This window comes from Triplophysa rosa, linkage group LG4 (genome assembly GCF_024868665.1).
Source record: "Triplophysa rosa linkage group LG4, Trosa_1v2, whole genome shotgun sequence".
Taxonomy (NCBI): domain Eukaryota; kingdom Metazoa; phylum Chordata; class Actinopteri; order Cypriniformes; family Nemacheilidae; genus Triplophysa; species Triplophysa rosa.
The window spans coordinates 27389497-27407426 of record NC_079893.1 but is presented as its reverse complement, the minus strand read 5'-3'; the positions used below and the strand labels follow the sequence as shown (position 1 = coordinate 27407426).

Below are 17930 nucleotides of genomic sequence, written 5' to 3'. Positions count from 1 at the left end.
AACAGTACCAAGGTCATGCAACATTCATTTGAGTCATTGTTTGTCTGCAACATTTGTACGGTTGCATCACTTATGTTTGTTTGGTAAATTTACTGTTTAAAAAAACAACAACATTCAACTGCTTTTTAAGGTTGATGATCAACATAAATGCTTTTTAGTCTCCATGGTTCTTGGAATTGTTAATTTAAGATTTAATCTCAATTTAAGATATAATTAAATATTAAATTAAACAACAACAGCCTATTAAAGGAATAGTTCACTCAAAAATGAAACTTATGTCACCATTTACTCACCCTCAAGTTGTTCCAAACCTGTGTAAATTAACATAGTAGAAAAAACAGTATATATTGTATATATAGTATGTTTTATTTTGTTCTGTTAAACACAAAATGAGATATTTTGAAGAATTTATGAAAGCAAACAATTATGGGGCACCTTTGACTAACATAATTTTACCTATGGTAGTCAGTGATGTGCCAGAACTGAAAATTGCTAACATTCTTCAAAATATCTTTCTCTGTGTTCATCAGGGAAAAAATGCATACAGGTTTGGAACAACTTGAGGGTGAATAAATGATGCCAGAATTTTCATTTTTGGGTGAACTGTCCCTTTAAGCAAAAACAAACTTAACAAGTCATTATAAGAAAAGGACACATTTGATTCAAGAATTTGCTATTGCAAAACCTTTTTTTTTTGTCTTTTGGTACCCTTATCCATCAAGAAAACGGATGTTAAGCAATGAAGAAACAGTATTGATGGTGTAAAGGCTAACCTACTTTATTCAATGCAGTACAGTACCGGGTGACTACTTCAGTGAACATTAAGAAGACAGAATGCACATTGAGTAGGCCTATGTACAGGAGACGTCTAGCATATACCTTAAATAGAACAAACAAAACAGTATTTGTGAAACAAAAGTTCTAGACATTCAAGTAATAGCAATGTTTACGTTATTTTGTTCATTGTTGACTCTCACAGCTACAAACAGCTCTGAACCATAGGCTTATGAGTATTTCTATTTCCCTTTTATTGTACGTTTGTGCACCTCGTAGCTTCTAAAATGTAAAATAAACTGTGCTGAGGAAACGTGACGTGCTTGTATACTTCAAAAACATTTACAGTGCTACATGACAGCACTCACTTGAAGTGTTTTACAGCTGGAAAAAAAAACAAAGAAACAATTATTGCCTAAAATGAGTTAATACTGTAGATGTATGACGCCGTTTTCCCTTCTCCTTTAAAATAATAAAAAGAAGTCAAATAAAAAATCCCAGTAAATATACACATCCCTAAAAGAGATAACCAGTGATGTTTAAAAGCCATACAAAGTCTTCAAATAAGACAAAAGTCGTTCTCACTTTAAGTTAAAGTACAAAAAAGAAGAACAAAACAGTCAGCGGTCAGCTTTACATGAGCCATAGTTCAGAAGATTCTTTCTATCAGCCAAGCATAGATCATTCAAACAAATTCATATTTGAATAGCCTACTATACTTACAAAGGTAATACGTTCATACAATATCACATTCAATATTCATACAATAGGTGAACGTCTGGTGATTATTTTTTTGAAGAAATGGGAAAAACTATTTTGCAGGGCTCAGAAGAGGTTGGTATAGGGAAATAGTCTTGCGACGGCACTGTTGGGAGATACAGAAACAGCCTGAAGTTGTTTTTTGGTGCCGATTTAAAATCATGATCAGAAAAAACAGCAGTGCTATACACTTGCACAAACACAAGGGAGCGCTAAAGAGAACGATGAAAAAACCCAAAAGAACCGGATGCAAAGGTGCACTGGAGAAAGCGTTCAAGACATCTTGGTTATCTTTTTGTTGGATGCATTTGAACAGTCCACACGGTTATCGAGTTCATCGGTTCCGAGTCACTCCTTCCTGCTAAATGTCAAAACAATTGTCATGGAGAGAATTCAAGACATAGAAACTCTGACAACTTCATTGTTGCTGGGATTTGGGGTCAACTCTACGAGAAGGAAATCCTGTTTGTGTCTTTAATCCTGATTATCATATTCGTGCTATTATTCTTTTAGCTCACTAACGGTTCAAGAATCAGCATATACAGTATTTATAGACGTACAGCATGCTCGCACACGCACGGGAAATGTTTCGAGATTATGTGTATGTGCTGCCACGGCACGTTTGTGAAGTGCAGCATGACTATACAATGTGAAGTCAAGACAGGCAGGTGGAAGAGAAGAAATGGAGGGTTTGAAAGATACATGTACACAGCAGCACACAATTTAAGCACACATATCCGCCCGAAACCGAGGGAAAGGCCGAAGTCATTAGCATTTATTTCACATAGCCTACTGAAAGTATGAGACCTGGGAATCTGTCCGTGCCGATGAGCTGCTCTGGATTTGGTTTATTGGTTTGGACCAATCAGAGGCCAGCTTTCTGGTATCCCGCTTTTGAAGCTGAAGCTCTAGGCCCTACCCAGCCGACCTGGGCGGTCCCGTGCCACCTGTAACGTCGCATAGAAAGCAGTCATACGAAACAGACCCATCTTCGTGCCTGTTGGCCGGGTGCCGGTGATATCAACAGGAACGGGCCGACTTTTGTTACGCTTACAAAAGAGCAACAGCGACAGTGTAGAGATTTTCCTTAAAAATGTCCAAGCAGACATGTGAAAAGAGATTTGTAGGTATAACTGTTTATAAGAGTGTGTGTATATATATATATATATATATATATAGAGAGAGAGATCTTATATATCATATATATATATTATCGTATAACATCACCTCATAGTCCTGAGGTACATCACCTCATAGTCCTGAGGTGATGTTTCCAAGCCCTCGTTACTGTTCTTTACAGCAAATAAATAATAATAAAAACAAAAAATGATGAAAAAGGACCGGGGGAAGGTTTGATTGGCATGTCCATCATGTGAGATTTTTCGTTATGTTTTAGCAACGCCCTAGACTCCGGCGAGTGGGCGTGGTTAAAAAGCAGCAGCGTGAAATCAACCCGTTGACGGGTGAGCGGGGTTCAAGTTGAAGGATTGAGGACGGCAGAGGCAGCGTTGGCGTTTGAACCACGATCGCCGCTGTTGGCACCTGGAACACAAAAGAGAGACGTTCAGTCACATGAAAGACTTGATGAATACATCTTGGGATTTATGAGAGAAATGACCTGTCGCAGACGAGGCAACGGAGTTTTCCACCTGGTTCTGAGCATGTGCGGGGATGAGAATGGAGGTCAGCGAGGGGTTACTGGACAGCTCTGGAGAACAAATTCAACAGACCGTACTGAAGAACATACTGTAGAGAACGACTATCACTCAGTATTCTGCAAATACCTATAGCATTTAAACTATTTAAACAACTTTTCAAACAATTTTTTACAAAAAGATTGAGGCAAGGTTTAAATCCACCTTGTATTGCCTGCACAGGCAGGATAGATGTTGCTCCAAACCACACTATTGAACTTACATGAAAACACCTTACGCTTACGTGCATGTCAGAAACTATCCTGTTGTGCTTGTGTGTATGAAACATACCCTGTGTAGTGAAATTAAACAGCACGGGTCTTTCTCTCCCGTTGGGAAGCTTTAGGGTGGGTTCTCGGAGCTCGTCGAAGAACGTGTGAGCGCACGCTTCCAGAGGAGTGAACCGGGCCGTGGGCGTGTACTCCAACAACCGCGAACACAAAGCTATCGCCTCCGGTGGGGTGCGTGGCCGGAAAACCTACCACGCAACAACATATTTAGGACTGAACAATGTTAGACAAACATCTTTAAGAGAGTCACACTTAAGATTAGGGTCCACAATTAACTATTAACTAAATGTGCTTTATATGAACTAATAATATGAAATATTATATATTTATAAAATAAAAAAAGTCTAAAACCGAAGCAGGAAGTGCTTCTGGACCAGTGTTGTTTATATCTTGCAAAATAGTCTATAGTGAACTGAACATACATAAATACATTGATAACTTATCATAGACACATATCAGAAATCACAACAAAGAAAACTGAAGATCCCTGAAGCAATGGCAAATTAGAATTCAATAATACCAATTCAAAGTTTAGTATTAAACTCAATAGACTTAGATCAAGACGTGTATATGTATATTTGTGCATTTTGGAAGGAGTTTTGGAAGATGCTTTTATGCAAAGTGACAGTATTACATAGTACAAAAACATAATACACACAAACAAACCTTATACACCACACATTATACATTTACTGTACATTGCATATACATTTAGGCCATTAGCAGACGCTTTTAGCCAAAGCGACTGACATCAGTAAGGTAAACAACATAGCAATTTGTTTTAGAGCGACATAATATGTGAACTGCTCTACAAAATGACAAAACTTCAACAATTATGTACTGTACACCAACCTTAGTCCATGGATGTGCCTTAATTTGTGGAAACTTAAACTCGGTGTAATTTGGGTTCATCTCGCGGATCTGTTCCCGTGTAGGTGTACCCAACACCTGGAGGAAAAGATTCACAGGGTTCATGTTTATTCTGTAAATAAACTTTCACAGAACAGAGTCGAATACAACCTCAAAGAAAAAGGCACAGTGCTATTTCTATGTGATGTACTCTAGACCTGAAGCAATCAACAAATCCATTTTATTCTGCCCGCATTTGATCTCATCTAACTAATAAATCATTTCAGAAACACACACACTTCAATACCTTGATGATTTCAACCAGCTGATCTACGCCACTATCACCAGGAAATATAGGCTGTCCCAACAGCAGCTCGGCCAGAACGCAGCCAGCTGACCAAATATCTGAAGACAAACAAAGAAAACGTGTCATTACATCTTTGGCATTCAGCAGACATATTTATCCACAACACCATCAGGCAACATTCAGGCTATATATATATATATGATATGGAATCAAACCTTCAACCTTTGTGATGCCAAAGCAATACTTAATGCTCTACTTGGCGATATTAAAACCAACCAGTTTTTGGGTGACCTATTGCTTTAAGTGCCGTGTAGTTGGAAAGACAAGGCTCCAGACTAACTGTAACTGCTATGATAGGCCAGTTAACCAGTGCGTAGTGATTGGTCGAATACTGCAAGCGTGTGAAGGAAATGTAACGCCTCTTACCATATTTGGAACATCATGTTCCAGAGCAATTGAACAAAATTTTGGAAAAATCTGCAGAATTCTACAGTTTTAAAAGCGTTTACATTTGTACAGAAATGTAAATGTGTTTAAAATACTACCTTTCTATGCATTTAACTGCAGGTGACAGTGGTTTGGTTCTGCTCATCATTTAAAAAGAGGCAGAGCTTACAGAGAAGCTTTAAGTGCTAAGTAAAGAGACCGTTTAAACTCTGAATACACCAGAACAAATTAGTACTGAATTTATTTGAAGCAACAGAAAATGTGCATGTCATTTTGTATGAAAAAGTATAAATTTTTTGTTTATAGTGTTAAAGCAAAACGAAAGGGCTCATCTAAATACGTTCTTATTATGATTGTATTGTGTATTAAAGGCACTTTTATCATGTTCACAACACAATGTAAAGATAACTTCACATAAACTTAACAAGAGCATTCGCCTGTCGTTCATTCTTATTGTGAACGGATTGGAAGTGATTCAGCGCCGTCTCAAGTAATCAACAGATAAATGGCGTATTCTGAACTCCTCCGCGGTTAGTTTAGTTTTAAACGTCTCAAATATCAAATAGGCCTAGTTCTTCCTCAGGCTAAAAAAATCCGTCACAGCCAGTGTTGGGTGTAACTAGTTACTAAATAATTAGTTACTGTAATTCAATTACTTGTCCCTTGAAAAAGTAAAGTAAGGGATTACTCTATTTTTTCTGTAATTGAATTACAATTACTTCTGATGTAATTAAACTAAATACTTTGTGTAATATATGTGTGTGCAATAGTGGAATTGACATCACAATTCAAAGTCTTAACTTTAGAATCCGTGCTTAACTTTAGAATCCGTGCTTTAATATATAATTCTCACATTTGTAATACTTTGGTCAGTTAATAATACTACTTTATGTAGTTTTATATTATTTATTTGAATGAATTAAAAGAGCCGTTTCATGTCTATCCTTGAATCACTTAACTAATCAAGGTTGATAGGATATAGAAAGTAATTAGTAATAAGTAATTAAATACTTTCTGGATAGAGTCATTTGTACAGTAATCTAATTACACTATTGAATATGTAATTAATAACTAGTAATTAATTACTTTTTGAGAGTAACTTGCCCAACACTGGTTACAGCAAACATCGAATCGTAGTAATGCGCTCACGTTGTGTCTGTAAACTTGTCAATGATGAGCTGAGCTGTGCTAGACGTGACGACAACGATCTACTAGTCTTTTCACATGAGATAGAACAACTAGAAAAAAATCCAAATTGGCAGGTTGCACATGCGCGAGTACTTGTAAACAACGCTCGCGCTGTTTCAAAAACTGTGGCAGCAACGATGGACAAGTTAACGGGTCATCGCAATCATTGTGAATGTTGTATGAAGTTTTGACAGAAAAGTAATGAAAATAAACAGGTCATACATACAATTCTGCGTACATTAATAAATGAAGATATTTGATATTGGCACAGGCCTACAGAAAGATTTTATTCTCATCAAATGTAGCTTTGTAAACGGCTGGCATCTAGAATGAGTTCGATCAGCATTTTATTGTTCATAGCAAAGGGCTCTCTCAACTTATTTTGTACAGTTTGTCAATAAATACGATTTTAAGCATCATATACGCACCCCTCAAAATCCCCCACAGAGCCTCGACACATAACAAATCCCAATTTAACCCCTGACAGTACCTATGCTGGAAGTATAGTCTGTTGCTCCAAAGATGAGCTCAGGGGCTCTGTAGTAGCGCGAGCAGATGTAGGAAACGTTGGGCTCACCACGCACCAGCTGCTTAGCACTGCAAGAATCAGAGAGAGAGAGAGAGAGAGAATTAGAGATAACGGGAAATGACTCCGAGGCGAGTTCATAGCAAAACAGTCATCATCATTAGAAGTGATGTAATACACATTATCTTCACAGAAGTAACAATATACTGCCAAACAGCTGAACACAGTTGATCAAGAGGATTATTGTAAGAGGAACAAAACCTAAAAGTAATCAGTTTGATCAAAGCTTCACCGGACGGATGGTCGGATTTGATCCGTGAAATACCCACTTTCACACTGGAATCCTGGTAAATTGCCGTAACATGGCCAGATGAACTATTCCATTAAAGACACCACATCTGTTATTCACTCAAACAACAGCTTTCTGTGTTTTATATGCATTGCTTGTATTCACAGAGCAGCACCAAAATGCCATCGACTGTGAGAACAACAAGCTAGATAAATCAAGATAATCGATTTTCGACTTCTGAATCACATTTATCTACAAGTAAATGTTGTCGTATCAAATCCCTCAGAACTTTCAGATTTCCCCATCACACCTTCCAAAGTCACAGAGCTTCAGTACGGCCGTCTCTGGGTCCAGCAGGAGGTTCTGAGGCTTGATGTCTCGATGACAGATGCCGTATGAGTGAATGTACGCCAAGCTGCGAAACAACTGGTACATATACAGCTGAGGAAAGACACAAACACAAACACACACACAGACACAATGACTTCAACACAACAGAAGTTTCGCCCACTGTGACTTTCCACTAGCTAGCGAGGAGTAACTAGTCTGGACCGGCACAGAAAACCACGATAGTTTAAATAGGTTTTAATATGAGAATTGATCAAAAGAAGATACCTTCACATAAACCATGGGCAGATGCTGCTTGGCTCTGCTGTAGTGTCGGGCCACTCTGTAGACGTTCTCAGGAACATAGTCCATCACCAGATTCAGATAAACCTCATCCTTCTGTGTATGTGACAGAGAAAAGATGATAAGAAACCGAAGAATAAACTCGATTTCTTAAGAATTAAAGAGACAGTGTTACGAAAAATGAAAAACGATTTTCATGCACTTGTGTTCTGAATCTATACAATTTCTTTTTGTCTGTGTGTTGGACACACGTTTACAAACTACAAATGAACATTGTGTATAAATAAATGAATCATGTATAAAGATGTACATGAAAACATTCATTACAAGACGTTCATGAGATTTGTAGTTATTGGTCTGTTGCCATATATCATTTTAGGACTCGGAAGTGCTTGTTTCAGTTTCGATTTTACTAAATAAACTCGAATTACAAATTAATTTCTCTCACATACTCTAAGGCTTAAGACTAGTCCCAGACTGAAATTAATTTTGAGCTATCCTAACTGAAAATAACTTGCCCAGACATATCTTAAAATATGTCAGTGCCATTGTTTTCACATCAGTAATGATTTCTTATAAGGCATTTTAATAAAAGCGACTTAAATAGCCTAAATTAACTAAGGCATAGTCCTGGCTTAGGCTAAGCCTTGTCTATGAAACCGGGCCTAAAAGACATTTATAATTAACCCACTGGAGTCATTTGGATTACTTAAAGTCCCCCTGTGGTCGATAATTTTATCCCTTAAAAGTTGAAACTAATCTTTGACCATAACAATTACACATTTAAACTCTTTTTTTCTTGTGAAAATTATGTTTCCTGTCGTAAAATAGCTTGAATGTAACTCTACACCTCAGCTTCATTTAGAGGCCATCCACACGGAGACACGTTTAACTGTATACGTAAAGATTTTGTATCGAATCAGCGTTTCGTCCACACGCATCAGGCGTTTTGGGAGCCTGAAACCGCTATTTTTGGATAAATCTAAAAAAGCCACCCTTGCTTTTTCAATTGTACAGCAGATCCATATATGTTTTAAAACGATGATGTCATCACCTCAGCGAACACAGTTTATGCGCATGCTCCAAGTTTTTAGTGTATCATTGTGGCAGAACTACAGCGCCACACACTGATTTGATCGTTCTGAGTTGGTTTAGCGGTTTCGTGTGTGAAACTTATAGGCATGACTGTAGTTCTGGAAGCTTTTGTAGACTGTCAAGAATCAGAGAATCACAGATTTACACTAATTACCTGTTACAGTTTGTATTAATGTTTGAATGAAATAAATGACAAAAAAATTGGTAATCAAAAATACTTTTTGGATGTAACTGTAATTTGATTACCACCCATTTAAAAGTAACTGTAATGAAAGAGTTACTCAAATTTTGTATTTTAAATATGTAACTAAGTTACATGTATTTCGTTACTCCCCATCCCTGGATACATGAATACGCAGATTAGCCCCAAATTACATGGTTTACCTTAAAGCACATTAAAAACATCACATTAACATATAAACAACATTAAAAACTTGATTTTCACCACAGGGAGTCTTTAATAAAAGATGTATGTGCTTTTTGGAACATTCTGAGTCACATGTAAGAACTCAACATGACAGGTCATCTTGGTTTTCTTTGCATACCGCATTTCACCTGAGTGGAAGTTAGAGTATTGCCTCGAACGAAAAGGTACTGTGATAACTAATATCCATGGACTTTCATTGACTTCTGAAGCTTCAGGTGTGTGTATGTGGTGATACATTCTCTCTATGTAAATGATTGAGCGTTCTGTCTGGACAGAGTTACATAACTGATCCCGTCGAGCAGTTGTGACATGGTCGCAGCAGTCAGACACTATGTCATAGTGTTGGAATGAGGGAATCTACATGTAAGAACAGCACTGCTCTGTCTATAAGACAGACGCAGACACACATGCCTTTGCTCGTACGCCAGAAACGTGCTCTACACCAGTAAGCAAACGCGAATGATTGGTCCATACATCACAGTGTCCGCTGTACATATTTAACAAGAGCTCTTGCGGCACTGTGAAAACAAACCTCAGTACTCAAGGGAGCAATGCAGCTGACTTCAGAAGTCTTCGACAAAATATCTCATGCTCTTTTTATTCGGGTAGCTATAGCAGTAAACACAACAAGTTACTAACTTTAACTAACATGCTCAATGAGATATCTACACCGTTGTTCCACCATGATCTTCAATTTGGGCCAAAATTCATCTGACACACAACGATTCAACGATTAATCGCGATTAAAAAAAAATGTTTACATAATATATGTCTGTGCACTGTGCATATTTTGTGTTTATAAACACATACTCGTTAAAATACATGCGTGTACATATTTAGGAATCACTTGCATGTATATATTTATATATAAATGTTTACATACTATATGTCTGAGCACTGTGCATATTTATTTTGTGTTATAACACATACATGTGTGTATATATTTAGGAATCGATTTCATGTATATATTTATATACAGTAATTTAACAATACATACAAACATTTATTCATTTTTATATTTTGTATTTTTCTTAAATATATACATGCATGTGTATGAGTTTATAAATACAAAATTAATATGCACAGTATACAGACATATATTATGTAAACAAACTTTTATTCAGGATGTGATTAATCGCGATGTTAAACAGCCCTACACACAAAAAGAGCTAACTAAACTAGTCAGATTTTAACATCCTCAAAAACCATAAAGACATGGAAAAAACAAACCGAGGCTATCCGGGTTAACATGCGATGAAGTTAAAAAATGTTTGCGCCATCTGCAATTTTTTGCGACCAATTCATATCCAATTATTTGCGCTCTGATCCTGTCTCTTTAAATCTGTCACCACAGAGCTGCCCTGACACTGTAAGAATAACTCTATTCTGAGAGTAACTGTACACCCACAGTCCCTCGCCGGTGTGGCGGCATGTGAGCTTCCCTTTGAGGTTACACTCCTGACATTCAGAATGCGTAAGGTTTACGGAAAGTTCTGACGCCCAGCCACCAGTTTGTGAAGACCAACAGAATGAAACCAAGATGGACCCACAATACTCAATACGTAACAAGCTTTTATTATGTGGCCTGCGGCATGCTTATTTATAAAGATATGCCCATAAACAGACCCTAAAGGTCACATTTGGTACTAGGCTTTAAAAAACAATATTTCAATCTAACGCAAGCTAATTTTTATGTGCAGTGTGTAAGTCAACTATTGATCCAGCAGTTAAAACGTCAAAATATTTTGGGTTGAATTCACTCAATTGTGTCACTTAAATTCACTTGAACTTAAAAGATAACAAGATTATGTCAAGAAAATGTTACAAAATAACGCGGCTGCATTAAAAATACAACCGACTCTTCGAAGCAAAAAATATAAATTTACACACTTCTGCTCATATCAAGAGATCATATCAAAGCTTTTCATCAATGCCTCTTGACCGTCTGAATTGCATTTGATTCTGAATCTCTGGTGTGTGGACTGTTTCTGTTTCATGGGAAAATATCAATGAGACGTAAAACAGCAAATATATTTAAAAAAATGCACAAAACATACACAAATAAACGATTACAAACAATTTTGAGTAACTTGAGTATCTGTCTCTTGTATTGTTACATATTTCTTCCGAAAAGTGCGACAGAAACTTCCTGTCATACAGAACACTCATTGTGATTTAACTGCCATTTGCGATCTGTGAAAGTTTGTCTCAGTGGAAATTTCTATCTGCCAAAGTTCAATTTTGTGGTACATTTTGTGATAAAGCTCATCTTGCCCAGTGTTTGCTGCAATAAAATGAAATGATGTATTTTTGATATTACATTCCTGAAAAGCAGGAGGCTGCAATTCTTGAACCCTTTTTAGTAATAGCGCCACCTACCAAACTGGAGGATGCAACACAGGAGACTACATTTACATTTACATTACATTTAGTCATTTAGCAGATGCTTTTATCCACTTACAAGCGACTTACAAATGAGGTAAACAATGGAAGCAATTGGAACAACATAAGGACAACAAAAAGCATAAGTGCAATAAAACTGGTCTCACAAAGCCTACCACAGTACACAGAGCAAAGTTACCGGTTCATTATGCAGTTTTAATAGGAGCCTGGTTTTCTTCATTTAATCTATTGGATGATTGAAAAAAGTCCAACAAAAGTGGTATTTCCAACAACCCTTTAAAAAATAAAGGTGGGACATGATGCCATAGAACAGTGGTTCCCAACCCTGGGGATTTTTCAAACCACAGTGCTGCCTTCTATATTTTCATACGCTGCGATCAGACGACCCTTTATTTCCTGAAGTCGAGTAAAAGTCGGATGTAAAACTATGCAATCATAAACATGCGGTGGAGGTAAGGTTACACTGTGCTACCTTGTTCTTTCTCAAAATGAAAGCAGTAATGTAAGTTATTACAGTAGATTTGGGTTTTCTGTAGCTTATAAGACCTGCTTTGTGTTCTCATTATATGATCCTAAGACTTTCAGATAAAAATGGACGTCTGAACTCACTTACTGTAGGTCTGCACTTTCTCTTGTTCTATACACACGGCACAGGAGTCAGAGCATGTCATACATAAAAATAGGCCTGGTAACAGTTAATCCTTCTATACCGGGCTACCCATCAATCAAAAGTTTTCTAGCGAGCTGTCAATGGCCCCTGATGTGGTGACAGGTCTTGACAGACAGTGGGCTCTGGGGCAACAGCTATCACAGGATTAGCAGAAATCCCATCTCCAAGTTAACGCTGAGGGGCATGAACGGCTGGTGCTGTAAATACTGTATCTGTTTGTCTGGCAGATGCCTGTTTGCCTAAGCGTGTGCGTAAATCTCAACAAAAGCTGCCATAGTGTTAAAATTATTACAGTATTTAAAGAAGTCCTCATTATATTATGGCATTACAGAATTAAGATTTCTCTGTAATCTACGTCTCAGTAAGATGAACAGATACGAGTTTGAGCTGAGCGACACTTACTTTGTCTCCACTGGAGTAGAAGAAATACCGCAGACGAACAATGTTACAGTGATCCAATTTCCTCATAATCTGTAACTCACGATTCTGATATGCAAATGTGCAGAAAGAGAGAAAAAAGGGAGAGAAAGAAATAGACATTGTCAAAGTAAGACTGGAGACAATCGGTTTTATTTCTGGAATGTGATCGTTTGAGGATAGAAAAACGTTTTTAAAAAAAGGACTTGTTTTTATCCACGAGAAATTGGCTTTATTGGGAAAAGTGGGCATTCTATATAAAAAATGGGGCTAGAACATAGAGGCTAAAGACCTTTTTAATAAAAATGGTGTATTTTGACATCACATTGCAAATTAAACTGGGGCTTTGTTGATAAACTCAATAACTGAAGAAGAAATCCAGCAACTTTAGCATGAAACCAACAAAACAAGAAATGTACAATGACCAATTTCTACCTAACTTCTAGTTAACAAACATCAGACCTTCTTATCAACAACAGAATCTTGAACTTGTTTTAGTAAGTCACCCAGTCTTACCTTAAACCTTTTATCCTGCAGAACCTTCTTAATGGCCACCGGCTCACCGGTGTCACAAAGCTTTGCCTGATACACGACGCCGAACGAGCCGTTTCCGATGACTTTTGTGTCTGTGTAACTGACCTCATGGGATCGGTCAGGACCCTGACCGGGGGACGCGGCCACCGTTGTGACCTTACCGCCGTCTTTATCTCCTAAAGACAGAGATAAAGGAAAACTAGTTTATGCATTGGTGAATCCATGCAGCATGCTGGTCTAGTGTAATATCAGTGATATTTACATGGTCGCAGGATAGAGGTGTTACTACGAGCATGGATGTGTGATGGTGTGCGTGACAGTATATAAGGACAGCCGTTTTCATTCACCTGGGTGAGTAAAACAGGCATCGTTTCACACCTCATCATACCTTCCCACCCCTCTGCAAGCACCTGACAGCATGGAAATGGAAAATATATAAAAAATTCAGACCACGCGATGGATTCTGCGCGAGCTGCCTGACTACAAAGCATATTTAAAAATCTAAAAGATCTTTTTCTTCTTTGTGTGTATTGATTTCTAAAACTGTACATGTTTTCTGTTTGCATGGCTCAGCAATTTTAACAAACGTCTGATTTCTAAACGTTTAAAATAATCATTTTAAAAGTCCCAACTGATATTATCCCACTTAGCCACTTCCCCTATTAGAGATTTTCCAGATGTCGACATTTTCATACTAATGTGGGATGAAAAATGAAATACAATATCAGCAGTGCCAGAAAATCTCAAAACAGACTGTTAACTACAGTAATGTAAGTTAATTTAAGCAAAATTTTACATTCACATACTTATTTCTGATCATCACATTCAATCGGCATGTGCGTGTGTGTTGAGCAGGTGAGGTGATCAATATCAATGCAGATAGGGCACGTTCAGCACGATGAGTTGTGATGAGTCAGTGGGGTGTGTGTGCACACTCCTGTGTTGAGCTAATAAACATCTCTGCTTTATAACTTGCATGGAATTTGAATTGAGTCACGGCCCATTACTTATCAAGATCATCTTACCCATCGCTCTTCTGACACTATACAGCTCAGAAACCAACTGCGCTAGTCATTAAGCTAGATAAACCAAGTAATTTTATAACTAAATCTCCAGTCAAAAATATATTTTACCTTCAGGACTGCTAAGAAGAGAAAAATGTGTAAAAACAAAAGTGAAAAATTGTGAATAGAATATGCTGGTAACACATTATAATAATTCATAATTTTATAGAAATAATTTATTTTTGACCAATCGATTTCAATTACTTTTCTAGTTGTTTGCAATTACATATTTCATTATTGGGATTGTGCTCAGTATGAGTGGTTTCCAACAAAAGGGCCTCAACAAACTTCCAAGGGTGCCTCTTCCACCGTGTCTACAACAGACGCGGCGCGATGAGACAATAGAACGTATTAGAACCCATTATAATTTTACATTTAGACCACACTGGATGCGGCGCGGCATGACAATCCCATTAGAACAAGCCGAGATAACTTAAAAAAATTCTGATTCTGAATGATATTAATTCATATAATGACTATTAATATTGAACATCAAACTGGTGACGTTTCTTAACTTTTTATACAGAGCAGATATTCATTGCATTTTCCTGTCCTCTTTTGATTGACAGAATATATATCGGCCCTGATCGTCTGTTTTTAAACTATCAACTGACACCTGTTAGTGTGAAAAATTGCTGTTATCGACCAATACTGATTATTGGCCGATATAGGGGTGTCTCTATTTAAAATGGTTAAAAATAAGAAAAAACAAGCGATACAATAGCTCTTATTTTGTTATTTTTATAACAAACATACAGTACATCTTTCTAATTACGCTTTAGAATATTTTATTAGAAATTGTGAGTAGGGAAGCCTTCAATTATTGTTGTGAATTGAAAATGGGTTGTTGAACAACAAAAGGTTGAGGGCTAAGCATGTGTAAAAATATCTATATTTATAAATAAGAATATAGATTTTTTTATACTTACAATTAAATAATTTTAAGTTTCAGTACATTGATGCTGGGAGTCAGCTGATAAGACAGCGACAGGACCGCATGCTTGCTGAAATCTATACATTAATCTTCTACATGCAAAATGCCGGCGTTACACCACAAACCTTTTAGATCTCATAATGATCTAAGTAATTTTATCCTGTGAAAACATGTTCAGGTGATATTTCACACGAAAATAAAAATCATCAACTCTCAGCTGTCATTATTGTGATGTTTTTGGACATTTTACCTTTTTTTGTCATTCTAAATATTCTCAACGGTGATTCTCATTATTACTGTAATATATAATGTGTTTTATATTTAAATCAGTATGATAGGCACTCCGACAAAAATATGACGAAAATAAGGTTTCACTTTTTAAAACAATGACGGGCTAATTTCTTATTCCGCCTCTGGGTTTGGTGTGAAATATGACGCATATACGTTTTTAACCTCTATAAAAAGCTACCTCCTTGCCACAACGTCACGTTTTTTGGTTTGACGCCAAATGAGGAAGTCTTTCGATTAGTAGACCAACCCTGACAATCATAATAGTTTCAAGGACCTTAAAACAGCAAGACTACCTAATATGATGACTAAAGCTTAACATCATTCAACTGTAGATGGCTGACAAAAAAACACATCAACAGAAATAAATAACAATCTTGGCTTTTCATTGTGGTGCTTTTCACACCAATGTTCAAATGTCAGTCAAACACTCGGACTAAATGTTTGATCCACAATGACATTAATATAGTCCCCTAATAGTACATAAATAGACATGACTAGGTGGGCAACGGAGACATTCGGGAAAGAAGCGGAGTCAGAGGTGAGTCACCGACGGTCTTCTGATCCTCCCTTACTGAGGAGCGAGGTGGTGAGATATACATCATAAGTGCAGGAAATGAGTGATCCAGCAGAGCTGGGGCTCAGGAGTGTGGCCTGTCAATCAAACACCATGGGGCATGGGTTCAAAAGAGGGAAATGGGCATTTTGACAGCTCTTGCCGCTATCTATGCCAGATAGGTCTATGAGAAGAAATTCGTAAATGAATACCTATTCAAGGATGCTACAACGTTGTCTGCAAGTAAAATTTGTTTGATGCCAAGTAACACACATGTATGTATAAAAGCGTCTGCAATATGCATTAATTTAAATGCAATGTATAACTTAGAGCAGCTTCCAAGCAAAAATATGAATATTAAGAAAAACCTCCCACTAAAGGAATCTCAAATCAGATTAGCCATCAATGATAGTTTTACTGCTGAGAGGGGATGCTGTACCACCGCAAGGTCCCTGCTTTAAAACTACTAGATGTGCAGTGATGTCCAGGCAGGGTATTTCCTCAGTACACAATGCAGCAAATGAATTTACAATGAGCAGATCTGATGATAAGAGACAGGACCTGGCCCATCCCTTGACAACCAGTATTGCGTTAGGATACAGATCAGATGAGAGATGCTCACATACTGTGCAGTGTATATCAGATACATATAATCCAAACTCGTTTGGTGTTTTTATCCTCACTGTGTTTGGCTGTGGAAATGTATGATATCAAATGTGAGATGAGATACAGTCACTTACGGCTGACTTTCATGTTGCCAAAGGCTGAAGGCTGCGGCAATGGTTTGCAGCTCTCGGCGAATGAGGTGGTCCTAGGCCGGCCTGACATCTCCAAGATCTTCAAATTCAAGACTCCTCAGACACACCAGCAAATATTTGGGTCTCCAACAAGTTCGCTGTTTATGAGATTGACAGTAAACTACGGGATATATCTTCAAATGTGATGAATTCAATGGTGGTCAGCTGATTTCAGCAGCCCCGGCTTGTGGACGAAAATGTGCGCTTTCAAGCATCAAATATGCCTTTTAAAAACACTTCATAATCAAGATTGTGCTAATTTAGTGCCGTGTTAATGCTGCTGATGTTCGAAAATGCCAAGGAAAAGCCTAAAACACATTATACTGAGCACACATTCCGTCTATAACTGTTCATATCAGCACTGTCCTGAACGATCTCGTATGCGCAAAGTTGAAAACCTTCCGCGATCAGACGGATTTAATCGTTCACTTAATAGTCTTCATACGGAGCCGGTTGGTATCGATGAAGCTGAGACTTGCCACGACCGCCGCATCAGCCCATGGACGTTCATACAGATCCGATAAAATGATAATAATTCAGGCCCCTTACATCAAAATGACCGGAGGGACGTTGTCGGCTTTCTCGTGATTCCTCACAAAAGTCGGAAAAGGTGTTAAAGATGTTTCTCTTCGCTTTCGAGTAACGCGACTGTTGTTAAAGCCGAGCCAGATGCCTCCTACCGGAAAGTAAGTAAAGGATAGCGCAGTACTCTCTCCCTTTCCTCTCTTCTGCTGCTGTTACATTTAGGGACGTTTTTTTCACACTAGAAAATGCGTCGTTTACGTAAGGATGCGCGTTTTAACGTGGAACGTTCCACAAAGACACGCAAGTGTTACGGGAATTCGAAATTGTGAACGCGCATAGTGACGTACGCCCTCTTCGAGCGGCGCGCCCTGATGCGAAATGACACTGAGGGAAAATGGGTGGAGAAACAGCAAGCCAATGATGATTGACTAACATAGTTTATGATTTTTTTTGTTTATTCGGGGTAA

The 17930-nt window shown here is 37.7% G+C and overlaps 1 protein-coding gene across 1 annotated transcript; it reads right to left on the bottom strand.

The window, feature by feature from the left end:
• Window positions 1–485: 485 nt before the first annotated feature.
• On the bottom strand, window positions 486–17690 carry gsk3bb (glycogen synthase kinase 3 beta, genome duplicate b). Its single transcript, XM_057332370.1, has 11 exons — window positions 16882–17690; window positions 13282–13475; window positions 12751–12834; window positions 7739–7849; window positions 7434–7564; window positions 6799–6905; window positions 4674–4771; window positions 4370–4465; window positions 3519–3705; window positions 3152–3241; window positions 486–3075 (listed from the first exon to the last, which is right to left on the bottom strand). The coding sequence occupies exons 1-11, from the start codon at window positions 16967–16969 to the stop codon at window positions 3008–3010; spliced, it is 1254 nt and encodes a 417-aa protein (XP_057188353.1). The 5' UTR covers window positions 16970–17690; the 3' UTR covers window positions 486–3007.
• Window positions 17691–17930: the final 240 nt, after the last annotated feature.

Bases quoted from the DNA above. Each gene is read 5' to 3' on its own strand.
- gsk3bb (XM_057332370.1), bottom strand. From the start codon at position 16,969: ATGTCAGGCCGGCCTAGGACCACCTCATTCGCCGAGAGCTGCAAACCA. The intron at 6,906-7,433 runs GTGTGATGGGGA...TGATTCTTGCAG, and splicing joins AAGCTCTGTGACTTTGGAAG to TGCTAAGCAGCTGGTGCGTG. The intron at 3,076-3,151 runs GTCATTTCTCTC...TTTGTGTTCCAG, and splicing joins CGTTGCCTCGTCTGCGACAG to GTGCCAACAGCGGCGATCGT.